The sequence below is a fragment of the Talpa occidentalis genome, unplaced genomic scaffold (assembly GCF_014898055.3).
Source record: "Talpa occidentalis isolate TD23 unplaced genomic scaffold, MPIMG_talOcc4v2.1 talOcc4.11, whole genome shotgun sequence".
Classification (NCBI taxonomy): Eukaryota; Metazoa; Chordata; class Mammalia; order Eulipotyphla; family Talpidae; genus Talpa; species Talpa occidentalis.
The window spans coordinates 98,119,903-98,139,117 of record NW_023601104.1 but is presented as its reverse complement, the minus strand read 5'-3'; the positions used below and the strand labels follow the sequence as shown (position 1 = coordinate 98,139,117).

Below are 19,215 nucleotides of genomic sequence, written 5' to 3'. Positions count from 1 at the left end.
TACTTGAGAAGTTTCCAAGGCAGAGATCAACCCCGTGGGGACGCCACACAGTGTGAGCCAGACAAGGGGGCGTGGCCCTCAGAATGCTCTAACCAACCTGCAGGGAGTGCTCCCTGTGGACCAGGTGGCTCAGACAGCCTGTGGGGGGGACCCCTGGCCCTCCAGTTAACTAGCAGGGTAACTTCAGGCGATGTCTATAACCTCTCTGTGCGTCAGCTTCGCCAGGGAAGAGGCACTAGCCACAATCCCTACGTCATAGGATTGCGCTCACAATTAAACGATCTACTACCAGTGCTGGACGCTGCAGTAAGCACTTGGCAAGGGCAGAGGTCATCACGGCCCCTACAAAGTTCCTCAATCCCTATAGTCATCTTGGTCAGGCCAACTGGATAACCAAGATTAACGGGACTGGTTAAACCACAAATTCCTCAGAAGGCAGAGACTTTACTAGTGGGAGGACAAAGAACATGCAGAGGCAACTATGTTTAAGACCTATGTGGTTTTACAAAATGTCTCAAAATGTCCACACACTGATACACCATTTCATTTTCACTTCAACTGCCATCAAGTGAGGAAGAAATGATTATTTTACTCCGGATTTCCTCTCTTTCTGGAACTTTACTAGAACACAGCACCCAATATCCACACTTACTACTAGGAGCCAAAAGATGTGTTTATTTCACATATTACACAGCTATGTTTTCTTTCTAATCTTAAGAATTCTTTTACATAAAATTAAATTTTGAACTTAATTCTTTTCAAACAGAATTCCACAGCCCGCACTCTTCCCAACCACTGCTGCAGGCATACCTAAAATCCACGGGAAGTGATCTGACCCCCACACCAGCATCGCTGGCTGTCTGGGCTCTCAGCTCCTCTGCGGTCAGAAGGCAGTGAAGGCGATAAAGTATGCTGGGGAGACAGACTGCTTTTCTCCACAGTGACGCTGGGATTGGGTGTATAGCACAGAGTTCTGGGACCAGTATCTTTGAGTAAAGAAAAATATGGAGAGAGAGAATTAAAGCAAATGCAACAGAATATAAAAAAATTTTAAGGGCCTCCCCAGTGGCACAGCGGGTTGAGCGCAGCGCTGTGAGGCTGTCTGCGGCCTCTGCAGCATGGGTTTGATTCCCAGCCGGCTAGGGAGAGTCCCACATGGCGTGGCAGACCTCTCCTGTCACATCTGCTGCTCTCCTCAGTAGTGTATTTCGGTCGTCTGCCTGTTCTGCTCCCCATTCTGTCTCTGGTGAATCCTCTCGCCCTCCCGCACTTTTTGGCCTGTACCCCAGCTCTTGTATAAAAATAAATCTTTAAAATTAAAAAAAAATTTTTAAGACCAATTTCACTAATGGATAAAGATAAAAATCATAAATACTAGCAAAATCCTATTTTTAAAAAAAATTTTTAAGAACTCATGAAGGCCAAATGGGAGTTTTTGGAAGATTTACCAGAATGATTTCATAATATTATTAAAGCAATGTACCAAGTATTAAAGTCAAACCTTTCATACTTACCAAAAATATATTCAAATGAAAAGTAAACACATACTATTAATCAAGGCAAAATAAAATATAAGCGTTGAGTAACTTCCTCCAAATTTACTTGCTATTTATAAAATTTAAACTTCCTTTAAAGCTACTAAGCCACGCTAGTAACACCGACTCCATACCTGTTTGTTCTGCAGACTTTCCCACTTGGCTTTCCGCTTCTCAGCGCTGCTTAGGGGAAGAGCTTTCCCCTTTTGATTCAAATGGCGAGGTGTCAAAAGATTAAGTCTATAAAAATTCCAAAACATTTCATCAAGCAAAGACAAGCACACTTTCACAGTGGCTCTCTAACTTCAATGTGCCTACAAACCACCTACAGAGCTCATTTAAAGTGCAGACCCAGGCCAGAGCAGACCGGAGGGGGGGATGGGGCGGGGGGTGGGCAATTCTGGGTGTAAAGAATCGCCTGGGTGGGCTCTGGGCAGGCAGCCGGGAGAGCGACCTCTCCTCTCCATGTACCTGCTGACCACAAGAAACGGTGCCTGAAAAGGAGTCGAAATGTCATTTCTGAAACTCCTTACCTTGAAGATGTGTGGTCCACATCCAGCAGCGGCTGGTTGAGATTGGTCAGGTCAAGGTTATACTTTGTTTTATAATATTCTGCAAAAGTTTCATACTCAGGGGAAGGAAATTTACTCAGTGGGGTAAGGTCAGTGTACACATCAGCTACATAAAATCGATGAGGCTGATCAAAATTGCGGTATCTGAAAAAGGAAAATAGTGACTTTTAATTTAAATGAACTATCTCAAATAATGGCTGTTTTTAACATGGAAATGTGAATGATGACTTTAAAGTTCAAAAAAGTAAAAATAAATAACATTAATGAACATTTCAATTCCAAATAATATATTCCAGTGACTCTGAAATAAGAACTATATTTATATCAAGGAAAAACTGACTCTCCTTTCTCCCTTACTTCACTATGATCCTTGTTCTAAATATCTTAATATTGATAATACATGAATCTAAAAGGCACCACTGAATAACTCTAATTTCATCCACAAACGGTTGAGAATGTCCAATATCCAAACAACTGAGGAAATATTTTGTAAATGATTAATGCTAAGCACAAGACATTTGCCACACAAAAAAAGTATTATTGCACCATTTGCAATACTGATAGTTTGAGGAGAACTAACATTTAAAATATGGCTTTTAGGTGCCAAGAAAAAAAGAATCAAAGAAAGATTAAATTATAGCGTCTCCTTTCTTTGAGAAGTGCCTCTCTTCAAGGAAATACAAATGGCCACCAGGCATATGAAAAAATGTTCAATGTCACTTGTAATCAGGGAAATGCAAATCAAAACGACAATGAGATACCATCTCACACCAGTGAGAATGGCACATATTAAAAAAACTAGCAACAACAAATGTTGGCGAGGATGTGGAGAAAAAGGAACTCTTCTGCACTGTTGGTGGGAGTGCAAACTGGTCCAACCACTATGGAGAGCTGTGTGGAGATTTCTGGACCTACTAAACATAGAGCTTCCATAGGATCCAGCAATTCCACTCCTAGGTATTTACCCAAAGGACACAGAAACATCCATTCCAAAGAGCACCTGCACCCCTATGTTTATAGCAGCACTGTTTACAATAGCTAAGCTTTGGAAACAACCCAAATGCCCAAAAATAGATGACTGGATCAAGAAGATGTGGTACATATACACCATGGAATATTACTCAGCATTCAAAAAAGATAAATACATGCAATTTGCAGTAACATGGATGGAGCTGGAAGGGATCATGCTCAGAGAAATAAGCCAGAAAGAAAAAGAAAAATACCAGATGGTCTCACTCATAACAGGAATCTAGAAAACCTAAATATGGACCAGGTAAAAGAATAACTATAAGAAAAAAATCAAAATCAACAAACAACTATGAACCAGAGACACTCTTTGTGGGGGGTGGGGGGGAGGGATTGGGGTCAAAATTGGGTTGCAATTGTAGGGGGAATATAAAAATTAAAAAAAAAAAATACATTGAAAGAATGAGTGAGTGCACAACTCAAAAAAAAAAAGTGCCTCTCTTCAATATTACTGCTCATAAACTCCATGCTCGAAATTTCTGCACAAAAAGAAAAAAAAATCTAATTTACTGCATTTAATAATACTATTCTTTTTTTTTTTTTTAAAGATTTATTTATTTATTTATACAAGCACTGGGTACAGTCAGAAGCGTGGGAGGGTGAGAGAATTCACCAGAGCCAGAGCGGGGAACAGAACAGGCAGACGGATGAAACACACAGCTGAGGGGAGCAGCGGGAGCTGCAAGAGAGGTCTGCGGCACCATGGGGACCCTCCCTGGCAGCCGGGGATTGAACCGGTGCTGCAGAGGCTTTGGGCAGCTTCGCAGCACCGCGCTCAACCACTGCGCCACAAGGGGAGGCCCAATAATATTATTCTTTATAAATATTTTAAGTAAGAAACTATGATCAAATTCTATAATAAGGCTTTGTTTGGGGAGTACAAGGGTGAAGATTTTAAGGTCTGTCTCCATCATTTAGGTTCCCGAGTTTTGAAAAGATGCCTTCCCTGGAGTGTTTTAGGTTTTGTTTTTTTAAGAAATATACTAGAAAGAATATCTACCACGAAGAGATTCTTACACTGTTAGTAATGTCCAAGCCAAAGTGGCATCTACCCAAACTCCCATGTGAATGAGCAGCCCTTCTGAAACCACAATCACCACCACTTTCCACATAAATACCTACCTTGGAATGATGACTGCATCTTGGTAGTCTTCTAATTTAAAGACAAAGGGTGTTTCTTTTGAATACTTTGTACTGGGAATGCCTATTCGAGCCTCAGATTTCTCAATATCCTCCATGAATTTAAAGTCAATGTCCAAAGTGCTGGAGTCATTAACTTAGGGAAGAAAAAGACTCTTCAGCTTGTTAAAATACAATAAAACAGAGAAGATTCTTAAACTATGTATTCACACATGTGCCTCACTCATTGTTATCAAAGTAAGAGATTTCTGTGGTCTATAAAAGAAGTTAGCCTTCCAGCCACACTTTCATTCTGCACACAGGGTAAGTGAGCACTCTAGAACCTGGGTCCTTACCAACATTGAGAGGTAGAACGCAGTATGCTGAATCAGCGGCTGTGGGTTTAAATTCTAGTGCAGGTTTTTCAAGCCGAAGAATATGTGAGAAAATATACTGGTGAAGCCTTGTAATCAGCTCGAGAGTTTGTAGCGACAGTGTGAAACCAGACTTCTTCAGCTCGATAGATATCGTGACCTCTCCAGAGCGCGTGTACACGGGAAAGTGCGGAATCTGAGCAAGAAGACCGAATAAAGCGTTTCCGAAGGTTAACATGTATTATTCCATCATAGATGCTTAGCTTCAAAAAAGAAACAATGCTTTCTATCAGGGAGTAGAAAAGAAACTTCTATTTTTAAATGTTAAACATACAGAGGTAACAAAAGGCAGTTACTGTTAAGATGTTCCCCTTTGTGAAATAACAAAGCATTTCTAAACATCGCCATGATGCAGGGTCAACCTGAGGTATGGGTTTGGCTGTCAGGATCCCGAAGCACCGTGTGGTATCCTCAGGGGGGTAGAGCTTCCGCCTCCGAAAGTTGAGTTCATCGGGCAGCGGTGTCGTCAGAACCATCCCGATCACATACAGGTAACAGGGCTGATCGGGCTTGGGATAGCTGTCCCTCAGACACTCTGGAATCTGAAGTGGAAAAGAAAAATAAAGCATCAAGATCAAGGTGTTATAGCCTCTTTTCCAGGTTTTGGCAAGAAATTTATTCCTGTCTTTACTAAAAGCTATGGAGAAAACGTCCAACATGTGTGACCTCCTACGGGCCTCCCACAAGAGAGTTGGCATTTCTAATCTGGGCCGCACAGTGGCTCAAGCTCACCCCCCTTATGAGCTACTGACTGTACAGCTGACATCCAAATTTTGAAAGTTAAACACTGTAGGGCCTTCTAAAAAAATACTATCCATTTGATCTATTTCCTTTGACTAGTGAATCCTTTTCCTCCTGGGATGTTTCAGTCTTTCTGTAGACTATCAGGAAATAATTTTTTTTTGTAAATTTTTGCACAATAAGAAAAAAAAGCACATTTTTAAAAATCCCATATAACGCTATCACTCGAAGAGCACCTTTATTAACATTCTGATATACTGTATCATCTTCCAGACTTTTTCCTACGTGGAAATGTATATAAACATATACACTTACATATTCTTCAGTATAAAGAGAATCACAGAACAAAGATTGTGTCATAACTTAATCTTTATGTCCAGTTACAGCAATGAGAATATCTTTCAGGGTCAATAGGAAGCAGTGTTACCATTTTGAACAGCTATCTCCTTATGTGAGTAAACCGTAATGAGTCTGATGTTATTTCTAAATTTTCTCGATATTCATGCAACCCTACCGACTCCATGACAAGAATAACTGTGTCTTAACCATAAGGCTGAAGAATGCTGGCTGAGAAATAGATATAATTAAGAGAATAGTAAGTAATACAGAATGTATCTGTTAATTAAACAGGACACAAGACTACTATCCTTCTCAGAACACTTACTATTAGTAACATTCGTCACACAAAATGCGTCCAGGGATCTTTGGGGTGAATGTCAGAGCAGGCAAAGTGGGTACAAAGGAAACAAATATTTCAAAAAAGTATAACATCCATGATATTTGAAAACTGACATGCTTTAAATCTTTTTTTTTAAAGTATTCCAGTTATTCTCTCTCTTTTTTTTTTAAAGATTTATTTATTTATTTATTTATTTAATTTATACAAGCACTGGGTAGAGTCAGAAGCGCGGGAGGGTGAGAGAATTCACCAGAGCCAGAGCGGGGAGCAGAGCAGGCAGAAGGACCGAAGTACACTGCTGAGGGGAGCAGCGGGCGGCAGGAGAGGTCTGCGCGCCCTGTGGGACCCTCCTCCGGTGGCCGGGGAGCAGCCGGGGATCGAACCGGCGCTGCAGAGGCTGCGGGCAGCTTCACAACCCAGCGCTCAACCGCTGCGCCACCGGGGAGGCCCCCATGCTTTAAATCTTAAAACTGCTCAGAGGGGTGCAAATCTTTTAAAAGTAAAAAGTCAAACTTCAAAAATGAAAAAGAACCACACATTCAGGTCAAGATGAAAAGCACATAGCAAAATTTTGCTTTGGGTTAGTGTTCTTATGAGGCAAACACATTAGCAAATATTTTTCGAGTAAGTCAGTATTGCTGGAACTAGAAGTTACTCAGGGACATCTGAGGGCCACACTGTTAGGAGCCACGGGGCAAGCTGAGAACCAACACAATGAAATCACCATCTACTGTGAGGCCACATCCCACCTCCTGACCAAAATGTGTGCTTCTACCTGCTGTGTGCCCCTCTTGAAAAAGCATCTTTTTACTTGTCTATTTTATCAAACAAATCCTCTGTCTTAGCGCCAAACACAAGAGAATGAGACACAGACCGCCTTAGTGAAATAAACTCATTCTCCATAGAATCTGACGGGTGCAGCTAAGGACTCTTTAGAGAAGAAAAACAAAAGCAACGTCTGAAGTGGGAACGAGCACGTGGGAAGGTGAAGGGGCTGATCTGACTGGCTGCCGGGGGGAAACTATCCAGAATGCACCCAATGACAAGGCGTAGGAGGGCAAGCTGAGGGCCCCACAGCCTCGCAGAGAGGAGCAAGAAGCCGGCAAGGTGGGTGTTTGTCCCATTCTAATCAATACTAACTGCTTTTGGGTAGCACTGTCTTCGCTTTGTGGAACCTGGTCTTCCTGGAACACTGGTCTCTTCCTCGTCATGCAAATCAAGCTCTTCTTCGTATTTAACAGTCTCCTTCCCAACCGGCATCAAATGGTCATCCAGTTCACCTAAGAAATTTAAAGAGAATTAACATGAACAGTCCAAGTAAATACGCCTGAACAGCTCTATGTCAGGAAGCGACAGGGAGAGTAATTGAAACCATAGCACCTTTGCTTGTAATACGACAAAAGTAACTGGATGTGATATTTAATGCAGTCCGTTTAGCATGTGCGTATTCGATGTGAGCAGGAATACAAATTCTGTTCAAAAATTCAAAAAATAAAAACTTCTAAACAGAAAAACAATGTATCACTTTATAAAAGCCACAAAAAATGAATTTTAAAAAGGCCATCTAAAAACTTTCCCATAAAAAAAAGGATGAACTTGGACTGATTTAAGAGGTCCATTAGTATATGAACGTTCATGCTCCGCCAGTTACGGGGAGCCAGCCAGTCGCAGACAGCTACGGTTAGCTGCAGGTCAGAGCCCGGCAGCATCATAGGGTCTTCAAGCCCGGTCACACCCACCCTGCTACTCGCCGAAGTGCGGCAGGAGCATACACTCCCAGGTCTCGAGACGCACTTGTTCTACAACATTTTTAACTTAATATTTACATGTGCTTTTAAAAATCTTACCAATTTTGTGCAGTTTTTCACAGCAAATGAGGGCTACAACTCTTTCAGCCAATCGACTGCAGTTCATGGGTGGACCCTGGAAGGGACAAAAAACTTTTCATTGTCTATGCACAGTTACATTATCATCAGCACATAAAACACAAGGTTATCTCTGAAATTTTAAACCTGAAATTTTAAACCTGAAATTTACCAGAACAAAGTCCTCTGTCTTGAAAAGTGGCAGCAAGTTTTAAAAAATTCTAATCTCCATATTTGAAATAGCCATCTTTTCAAACTTCCCCAGCAAAACCAGCAAGTTGTAAAACTAAGATTGATCAATTTTAATGAAAATTTCAACATATCTTATTTCCCACTAATTTACAAATATGTAACCAAAGAATCCCCCCCCCCCCACGCAAAATGACGCTATGCCAGGAATGCGGGTGTAACGGCACTGGACAACTTCTCATGCGCAATAGAAAATAATCATTTTGCAACATCCGGCAATCGGTACGGGGACCAACGGCAGCCGCCACATGAAGGTAGATGTGCTAGAGCAGCCCAAAGCTGTGCAATGGGCTCTGGGTCACTCACTCGGAATCACAGTCGAACTATGACTGTGATTATGCTCCGGTTATCTGGCCCAATTCTAAGGTTTGCAAATTACACTGTCTATTAAAACACCCACATATTGTTGACTATCTAAGAGGTTTATAAATTTACTTTATTTTTAAAATCGAATTTCCCTATGACTTGCACAGGTTTACAGAAGCTGGAAAAAAATCCATTAATAACATACTTCAAAGACACAATCGTTTCTTTTGCTAAACTTACAACAATGGAGGCTCGAAGAGGTGAGTTAATTGGCAGATAAAGAGTTGAATAAAATGTACCATCAGGCAACTCTCGGGTTCTACATTTCGGAGCTAGATGAGTAAACGGATCGCTTGGTAATCTAGCACAGTATCTGTTGAAGAAAAAGAAATTCTGATGCTAAATCTACAATTGAGAAATAGAAAATTTTGTACTGGAATTCATATCCTGTAGTTTGATTTCTTATGTTCCTCGTCCCTTGTCCCCTCTCCTGGACTGGCACTTGTCTGTGGAGTTTGCACTTCATCTCTTTAAGTGGTCAATGAGACAGTGCAGTGTAGGATAGAGAACTTTCTGTGGCCATGCTCTATATCTGCACGGGCCTGTCGGGACAGTGAAAGAGTACTTGAAATGTGGCAAGGGCAGATAGGGGACTCAATGTTCTATTTATTTAATGTTAGCTAAAATCAAAACTTGAATTTAAATGGCCATATGTCTAGTGCTGCCACACTGGATAGTGCAGAAAGTACTGTTCTGTTAAGGGAACACACTGCCAGCACTGGTTCCTGAATAATCTTACATCTGTCAGCAGCCAGCAGGGTCGAGGCGAGGAAGGTCTCAGATGCTGGTGGAAGGACAGCCCAATAGTGACACAAAGGCGGGCATCAGACTGCTCTACACAGGGAGACTGAACATAGAAGTAACTATGTGAAGGATAATGGGAAAGAGTTCCCACTACTGAAGAAGTAGGAACAAAGACAGAAGAGAGGCAGCGAGACTAACGTGTTCTGTGGGGATGAGGACAGTGGAGTAAGAGCTGCATATATGGACACACAGGCCATGAATAATCTACTTCCCAGCTCGGTCTACTAAAGAACCAGGTGGCAGCAACCCGAGAAAGTGCTCACAGCCTGATTTCTAAAAACCATTCACGCTCCACCGAAAGGAACCAGGCTGGCTCCTTGGAGCGCTCACCACCATCTATATCTAGGCTGAGCCAGGGAAGCAGGAGTTAAAGCTAGAACGTCTCCTTGTGCCACAAAGTAAGGCAGCATTCAAAGCATGACGCTGGCGGGTTAAAAAGACATGGAAGCCAGCTTGAAGGGGCTCTCACTGGCCAGACTTGAGGCAATTTTAACATCAAAATACATAATAAATGACAGTAACACATTATAACCCTGACTAAAAAGGAGTCCATTAGTTAGCAATAGATGATAAAAGGAATAAACGGAGAAAGAGAAGGTACTTTATAGTTGAATGCCAAATAAAAAATGCAGAAAGCATAATGACTTAGAAAATCACCACTTTGCAGACATCACAGTAATAATTCAGGCAAGAATTATCAATGGATACTTAATGAGTGAAATGGGGAAAAGAAATAAATTTTAAAATTAAAATTAAATTTTATAACATCCAGTATCTCATCATGAAATACTTGCTATTCGCAGGGAAGTCACTGGCAGACATAGCGTAACGGTCGGTCCCCCACTGCAGGGACCACTGACTGAGCACACCAGACAAGGTACCAAGACCACAGCGTCACTTCTGCCATACTCAGCCAAAAGCACTCGCCTGCGTCTAGTCAGGAGACAGTGTCACTCAAGTCCAAATTTAGAGACAGACCAGAGTGACTGGCCTGTAGCCTTCAAAGTTCTCAAGGTCATGAAAATCAAGGAAAGACAAGGGTTCCAGGATGAAGACTAGAGAGGTGAGAAAAAAGGGCACAGTCCAGCACCCTGGAGAGGATCACTATACAGAACGCTCTCATCAAACTCGGATGAGTCTCTCTGGGTAAAAGGTAAGTGGGACTTATAGTATTCAACAACATTTTATAGTTGAAATTGGTTCAAAATAAAAAGCTGAAATGAAAATCTCATGGCTGCTGCTCCTCTGCATGACGTCTTACTACACATAATCCAGTATGCATCTGTTTTGCTTAGTTCTTAGAAAAGTTATTAACAAGCGAGGAAGTGAGAGCATTCTCAAAACACAGGTTCATACATCGCTGCTAGTGGAACATTCAGTGTAGCACCCATGCCTGGCACAAAACAAAACATTTCAGGATTTAGGAAAAAAACAAGTGAGTGCTGTAAAATAAGTCAAATCTAATTAAAAATACACGCCTTCGGGTCAGCCTGACCAATGAGGACAAAGCAATTATTACGGCACAAGACTGTTTTTGCCTCCTGACCAAAAAGAACAAATGGGGAAAGCAACTTCTCATCTTGCCTTCATCAAAATATCACAAGTCAAGTCACAAACAAAAGAATTGGTGATTGTTTGCAAAAGGCATATGACACGGCGCATCCAGGGTTATACTGCGTTTGCAACCTCAGGTCCTCCTGGCGGCCATCTTCTGCCTACCTGTTGATGTGTCCGATGGCCGTGTTGATTGTGACTCGTGAGCCACCATCGTCAGGCCTCAGCACGTATGGTGGGAAAACGTCATCGTCGTCCACCACAGGCTCCATGTCCGTCTCGCCAGTATCGACCGACTTGGAACACTTGTTTCTCAAGATCTGGACATTTGAGAATCAGATGTTAGGATGAGCACAGATGTCTCCCTTGCCCTGTATTTTTCCACCTCACTGCCTATAGGAAAGCCCTCTCAACAAGACGTGTCTCTCCCTTCTAGACACTTCACTACTCCCAAATCACTTGCTGTAGAAAATTCCTCCCAATCACATAGAGAAATCTTCCATACAGGTGCAAAGTTTACCCTATACTGTGTGCACACATGCACACGCACACACACGCACACACACATGCACACGTACATGCAACTGCCAGTCTTTTGTGAGCATGAGGGCCTGTCATCACTTTCAAATCACTTCACGACTCAAGCGATCACTGTTCCCTGCCCCCCGCACTAACAGCACCCGTTCCCAGTCATCCTTCGCCCATAATCCATTTCACTGCTGTTGTATTGTCAGCTTTCAAACTCTTGTAAAATAGTGCTGGCTCTTTGTGATTATAATTCATTTTCTTATAATGTGCTCATTGTATACCCTTGATGAGACTATTCTCTGTAGCTAAAAAAGTCTCTATTTCTATACACATAAAAAAAGAACTCAAAAGATACTGGTTTTTGGCTCTTACCTTTTCAATAGCCTTATATGTTTTAAGGTCTACTTCAAAATTTTTTATTTTGTCTGTATCCGCCAACATTATGTAGTTTGAGATTGGCGCCCTTGCTCGTCCCTTAGATTGAACATAGGAGCGGTACTCCGTGGGCAAATCAAAGCGAACCACCAAGTTGCATTTTGGTATATCGACACCCTCTTCCACAATACTTGTTGCAATAAGTAGGTTGGTCTCATGAGCTCGAAATTTCCTAAGTACCTGAAAAAAATTCACCAAAGAGAGCAATTCTAAGAAATTTTCCAAAGGAAACTATCAGGGAGCAATCAAGCTGCATGAACACCTAGGAGAAGAAACTCCAACTTAATAACTGTTTTCCACTGAAAATGACTTGAAAACCAAAGAGCCTCCTACTTTAGAAGCGTGCCCACCGGCAAGCCACAGACGCCAAAGGTCACCGGAGCCGCTTCCTTACTGACCGCAAAGGGATCTAACCAAGCAAATGACCAAAGGCATACCCTTTGAGACCTGCTTGACAGGCTGGCCCTCCAGAAGAGAATGTTATGTCTGTGAGGCTGTGCCAACATCCCTTGCAAGATGTCAAAACTCTTTCACTAAAATCCCAAATCACCAGATTTAAAAATTACAAGCAAGGGCCTCCCCTGTGGCGCAGCGGTTGAGCGCTGGGTTGCAAAGCTGCCCGCAGCCTCTGCAATGCTGGTTCGATCCCCGGCTGCCGGGCGAGGGTCCCACATGGCACGCAGACCTCTCCTGCCACCCGCTGCTCCCCTCAGCAGTGTACTTTGGTCCTTCTGCCTGCTCTGCTCCCCGCTCTGGCTCTGGTGAATTCTTTTACCCTCCTGCGCTTCTGACTGTACCCAGTGCTTGTATGAATAAACAAATCTTTAAAAAAAATTTTTTTAAAAAGTTACAAGCAAGATAGATCTTATTTTCTGACATCTTAGGACATTTTGAATTTCAGGAATCAGAACTGATTAAAAAATAAAATGAGGGCCTCCCCAGTGGCGCAGCTGGTTGAGTGCCATGCTGTGAAGGTGTCTGCAGCCTCTGCAGTGCGGGTTCGATCCCAGCCAGCCAGGTAGAATCCCACATGGTGTGGCAGACCTCTCCTGTCACACCCACTGCTCCCCTCAGCAGTGTACTTCACCAGTCTCCCTGTTCTGCTCCCTACTCTGTCTCTGGTGAATTCTCTCACCCTCCCACACCTCTGGCCTGTACCCCAGCTCTTGTATAAAAATAAATGAATCTTCAAAAAAAAACAAAAAACTTAAAAAAATAAAACAAAGTGAGAACTCATTTCATACTAGATTTAAAATAACATCATTTTCTAGTCCCGAGTAAGTTAAACAATAAGAAGAAGCTGGTTTTGGGCAGATCTGTCAGACTCTGGGCTTGGATACTGTCAGAACGTTGTGACATGTAAAGTGACTTCAACGTGGATTACCCCACTACTCTTAGATAAAAAACAACCTTTAAAGGAAGCGTGTGCGCCAGAGTACTGCATCTGCCTTTAGCACTTCCACGGGCTCTCTCCTATATTAAAACCTAAAAAGTATGAAAAAAAGTGAACCTGTATCTTGAGTGTGTAGTATTATTTTTGAAGTGTTCCACCAAGATACAACTTGAACTGGAAAAAGAAGACACTGATGAGAAAAGACTTCGGCTTGTCACAGCAGAGAGACAGGGAGCAAACGTGAGGCTCCGCACACCGCCGCTCGCGCACGAGGAGCCGCCGTCCAGCAGAGGAAAGCAGCGCGGCTGGTGACGAACGAGACACAATGTCAATCTACCAGAGAGATATTCAAACGCCGAACCCAGGCGCCTCGATGGCGCGACTTCACAGGCGGCGGCCAGCCTGCAAGGAAGCAGCGGGGCCGTGTTCCCTGCACCTCGGGGAGGACGAGGAAAGGAGCTCTCCCGGCAGTCGGAGTAGGTTCTGAAAATTGTTACTATACAATTATTTTTAAGTTACCTCTTCCTGTTTTCTGAATTCTGCTTCCATCTGCTTGTTACGAGGCTGGTTCTTTCCAATGCCGTGTCCTGTTATAAAATTGCTGCTGATGTAAGCCAGCTCTGGGTCTTGCTTGCCAGCTTCCTTTATCAACCTAAGAAAATGATAGACATTTGGAGGTTAAGCATTGCTGAGGGAAAAAACTTAAACTTTTCTTTGTAAGGTCTTCCTTAAGGTGGAATTATATATCACGTTCTGCCAACACACCTAACAAAATGGTCTTGCTGTTTTGTTTTGTTTTGTTCCAACTGGTTCAAACAGAAAGCACCGCCACTCTTCACCGTGTAGATCTGTGGACCAAACTCGTAACACCAAACACAGAGCGGCCTTACAGCCTTACACGGATGAATGGAACCAGTCACATTACCTTAAACTTCCTAAGTTAGCAGTTCTAACTTAATAGTAATGTGGGCCAGAAGGGGACAGAGCCAGGCAGAGGGAAACATAGATTCTCTTCATCTTGACTTTATCCCAGTACTTAAATGAAGACACACACACCTGTTCTCTAAAAGCCCCGAGCATGTCTCTACGGGCAAGAAAATGTGCAGCAGCAGACCGGCCCATCTCCACCACCAGGCGTACCAGAACACGGGCCACATGACCTGATGCCCCGGGGAGAATTTCTACAGTAAAGGAAACCTCATTCTCCCTCTATACGAAATAAGAAGGTTCCAGTGGTAAAGGCCCCTGCGAGAAGCTGCGTGACTATTTCTTTAAGCAGGCCTTGGCCTAAAACCCTGCATCACTAGCACTCTGTTGACCAGCAGTCATCTCCTGGTGCCCAGGCCTCTACGTCCACTTCCACGCAACAGAAAACTGAACATGGGCACGGCAATGGCCAAAAACCCCCACCCACCTGTCATGAAAGAGAAGAGAGTCTGGGCTGGCCCCTCTTCCTGCCTGCCCCTCTGTATTAACCCAGAGGGCTGGCAACCTAAAGCTGGCCTCTCAGCGACGAAAGGAAAAGGGCTACAGGAGGGATCTCAGCACAGGGGTACAGCAGGTTAACAGTTAGGGCTGCCATTACAGCTATTTTGGAAATATCCACACTCAAAAACTCAGCACACGGGATAAATGGTTCCACACCTGACATAAGTGACTCCAGATGGTCCTTCTGAAGTCATACAACATAGTATGAATTCCGAATAGAAAATTGCATTCTTAAGTCAAACCATTCTTTTGTTGTTGTTGTTAATACATGAAACAGACTAATATCAAAGAGCAGGAGGAAACCCGGAGAGGCTGTCTAGAGTATCGTCCGGCCTCCCAATCAGCAAACTCTTGTGTGTCTAGGTTAGTTTGAGAGCCTGCTCCCTAGTTCAAGCACTTAAAATGTTCAGCATCAGAAATGTTTTAATATGTTCCAAGCTTTGTTTAGCTATTAAAATAAACTTATGTCAGTAACAGAAAGCAGTGTTATCTGCAAACAAACCACATGCCCAAAGTCTAAAATGTGAAATTAATTATCTTAGAAATAATATCACCTCCAAATTTTAGTTTATATAAGCAAGCATCAAATTGAATAGATTTAAAAATGCACTTCAAATTACTCCTAATTAGGGAAAGAGTATTTTACTTTGCAAAATCAATCTGGCAGACTTTAATTAGCTGAGAAATAGAAGCACTAAGAATGAATTTATTTCTTCTAATGAAACTCGAGTCAACACTGCAGAGAACGCAAGAGGAACACGCAGAATAAACTAACTTCCTGGAAGAGATGATTAAGCGCTCTCTACCTCTGCTGATAAAAGTTTAGAGACAAAAAAAAGTCTCCACCGGATAACCTAGGGGCGCCGAACCATGCTCAAGACGGAGCCATGGGCTCTGGAGAAACAGAACATGGCCTCCTGCTGTCAGGGGCGGTACAAATGACACCAACTGCTCACAGGCTCCGCAGCACAGAACTGGTGAGACAAAGTCTCAGTTGTTTCCTTGGATTTTTACACTGAGTTTATACAAACTGTTCCACAAGCAAGCTGCTTGGTAAACTATGCTGTTTCACAGCACAGAGAGCTTCTGAAATTATCTGTAGCAAAAAACTTTTTTATTTCAAATCCACCAGAGACTAGTATTTTTGTAAAACTCCATGAAAATGAAACACTAATGATTAAAAAGCATTCAATGCTTAGAAAGCATTCAAGTCCAAGCACTAACTTATGGTACTCAGGAGCCACCAGTGACTGGCTGCTGGCCTGCAGTCTTTACACCAGCACGGCAGCTGGCACCGGCTGCAGAGCCACTGTGGAGATGTGCGTGGCCGCCCCAGTACACTGTGGGCTGTCGGGTCCCAAATAGGAAATACATGCTAGATCTAGAAAACCAGTACATGTATTGTTGAAAACTGTGATTTGACTAAGGATGCTAATTTATGCAGACAACCTTAAAGGAGAAAAAGTTCAAAAGTAAAAGTCATTTGAAATCTCTGGCAGGTGTTGATATGACCAGCAATACCTTTACTAGCATTTCCTTGTCAATGTGAGAGAATCAAATATAATTTATTATCTTACCAAAAAAACTATCACCGATGGTTACAGTACATCAAAGCCACATCCCCAAATGTGGACATAAATAAAGAACATAAGAAATTAGTGGTAAAGCAGCCATTTTTCTATACACTGTCTCTTATTAATAACTTGTTATTAATAAAAGGGAAGTACTATTACCATTTTACAGATGAAGATGCTGAGGCTTTAAAAAGTTGAAAACTTTCACAAAATATATGCCTAAATATTAGCTAGAAATAAGAGGAGCCAAGGCTCCTTACAAAAAAAAAGCTACTACCAGGGCTGGAGCAGGGAAAATGTAAAATGAGCGAGGAGCCTCCCGCAGAACCAGAGTCAGGAGGTGCTCAAAAACTAGGGGAGGGGGACACATCAGAGGGTCCCAGAGCTGAGTGACAGGGGTCCCCATGGGCCGAGGTGGAATGCTATGAGCAACAAAACAACCCTGTGTTAGACTAGAGCCCAGAGTAAAAGTAAACATGAATCCACACTGATACATGATTCAGTAAATATTAATAACCAGGATAAAAGGGACAAGTTTTCCTTATGGGAGAATTCTGATGCTACATGCAGACATACTCCTCCCCAGAATGCAGAGAGGAAATCCCTCCCTCCAAGGATAAGCTAGATTTCATGTCTTGCTTCCGAAGAATAAAGTCAGGTGAAAAGAGAAACCTGGAGAACACTATCATCACCAAGTGGTGACGATGAACATCACCGTGATTCACGTGGGTGCGTGATCCCCAACACACGCTAAGACATGCCAGTAACATGTGAAGTGGGAGGGACGAGGCTGAGGGCTGAGGGGAAACACTGGACCGCCGTGACTGTTCTGGAGGCCTGAAGTTATTCCAAAATAGTTACTGTGAAAAAGGGAGTGGGGCGGAGAAAATGTGAGCTCAGGTTTGTCAGATGCCCATGCCTCACCACACAAGCTCCACGGTGAGAAGAGCACTACACATGGAAAGTGGAAGCCCTTTTCTGTGACTTTATTTGGGAAGGTCACCGGCTGATTCTTAAGTCTCCTCATCCTCCCTCACGGAAGGTTTGAAATAGCAAACACATACATAAAGTTAAGTTATAAACATAAAACCGATACATATGACATAAGGAAAACCATAGCCTAAGACTACATACATATACTCACATTACACACAGACATAGCTGTGATTTATTTTTTTAATTAGGAGAGTAGAAAACTGCCCAAATATTACAATAGCTAAAACTCCCATGAAACTATTCACTGAAAGAGGGTTTTTCCTCCCATTAAATTGATGGAAGGAAAGAATCTGGATTTCAGGAAATTTTTCTAAGCTTATTAAAAAGCTTACTGGAACAAGACCTCTATTGTATATTTAATTAGCCGCCCATAAAGTCGACCCTCGAGCCTCTCTTATTCATCATCCAACACTAAATTCCAGCCACATTTTATGAAAGTTGATCATAATTAATCTGATCCTCAAAGTCAATAGGAAGTAACTGATTTTTGATAAACCTTTTCAGGCTAGTATTTCTGCAATGAAAATTGGCACATCTCTACATTAAAAAACCACTGAGAACAGAGGAAAGAAGAAAATATTCCCCCATTTCTTCTCTCCAAGCCCAGAAAATTTATTTAATTCTCATGTCATCCTGTTGGGGGCAGGGAGTATATCTATGCCTGGGCTTAGTGCTGGCTGGGTGAGACTATCCTGCCCCCCCATCTCATGCCTTTCTCCCACTCTAAGAAGGAATTCCACAGTCGTGTTCTCCCCGGCCTGTCTCCTGGCAGGCTTCCTACTGCAAAGCACTGGCTTTATAGTGTTCAGTGATGCCCAGGGGCATTATGATTACAGAAAGAAGTGGAATCTAGGAGGTAGTATATCAAGATTCTAGAATTGTCTCCACCACTGGCTAGCAATTTAACTCAGAGAAAATCACTTTTCCTCCTGAGGCCCTTAGTTTTATAAAAATAAGTGGGCTGGATTAGACACTCAGTGAAGTCCCTTTTCAACCTTAAACTTCTGATTCCACTGTAACTCACTACCTGAAGTTATTTTACTTCACATTCATCCTGAGGATCAGGCCCAATGACTGTGAGAATTACCAGACTGGAAGCTGCCAGATGACGGCCCCAGAGTCCAATTTCTCCTTACACCAGTGAGTCTTCAACATCCAAAACCAGTCAAAAGCAGTTTAGAAAAAAAAAAAATCCCAAATTACCTCAGGAAACAAAGTTTAATTTCTCCTCCGAGATCACTACTTGCTGAGAAGGCTCTTAGGAACCAACTTTGGCCAATTAATGGATCTCGCAGAAAAAGTATTGTCTGAAGTACAAGACCCATTTGTGGGGGAGGAGTCCTTATACATAATTAAACATCTATCCACAAACCAAAAGGACCATACATAAAATGACCATTTGGCACAAATTTGAAGTATATGTCCTTGACCGGATCTATAGTCACAAGAAAGAAACTTCTATTGAACAAGGGGGTAGGACAAGAAATCCACACTCAATTTTGATTCACTTTGCCAATATCTTAGAATTTTTCCCTAACATTTTTTTCTCAGAAATTTCTATTATATAGTCTATGAACCAATCCAAATTGCAAATCCAGTTGTTATAAACTTTTTTTCACTATTAACTTGCAAACCTGAATCAACATTTGTTAAAGAAACAAAGCTAACATTAAAAACAGACACAGAAATACCCAGATAAAAGCTATCCTGAGAGTAGCGCAAGGAGGAAGCTTGGCGTGAAATGTCTACACAATGCCCCAAACTGTCACAGATGAATAAACACCTGAATTGAATCTAACTACTGAAAACAAAGCATACTTCAATGTAATTTGATTTTCTGTATTTGTTCTCTATTTT

At 42.3% G+C, this 19,215-nt stretch overlaps 1 protein-coding gene across 4 annotated transcripts in view; it reads right to left on the bottom strand.

Annotated features, from left to right (window-relative positions):
* The window catches only part of DICER1 (dicer 1, ribonuclease III), a 67,889-nt gene that overhangs the window by 13,566 nt on the left and 35,108 nt on the right, over positions 1 to 19,215 (bottom strand). For all 4 annotated transcript variants that reach the window (XM_037503969.2, XM_037503971.1, XM_037503968.1 and 1 more), the window contains 12 exons: positions 13,820 to 13,952; positions 11,845 to 12,087; positions 11,110 to 11,264; positions 8,767 to 8,899; positions 7,954 to 8,029; positions 7,247 to 7,386; positions 5,049 to 5,228; positions 4,609 to 4,822; positions 4,256 to 4,409; positions 2,069 to 2,251; positions 1,670 to 1,775; positions 811 to 986 (listed from right to left, as the gene is read on the bottom strand). In XM_037503969.2, coding sequence (XP_037359866.1) covers positions 811 to 986; positions 1,670 to 1,775; positions 2,069 to 2,251; positions 4,256 to 4,409; positions 4,609 to 4,822; positions 5,049 to 5,228; positions 7,247 to 7,386; positions 7,954 to 8,029; positions 8,767 to 8,899; positions 11,110 to 11,264; positions 11,845 to 12,087; positions 13,820 to 13,952 — 1,893 coding nt within the window. The remainder of the gene's footprint in view (positions 1 to 810; positions 987 to 1,669; positions 1,776 to 2,068; positions 2,252 to 4,255; positions 4,410 to 4,608; positions 4,823 to 5,048; positions 5,229 to 7,246; positions 7,387 to 7,953; positions 8,030 to 8,766; positions 8,900 to 11,109; positions 11,265 to 11,844; positions 12,088 to 13,819; positions 13,953 to 19,215) is intronic.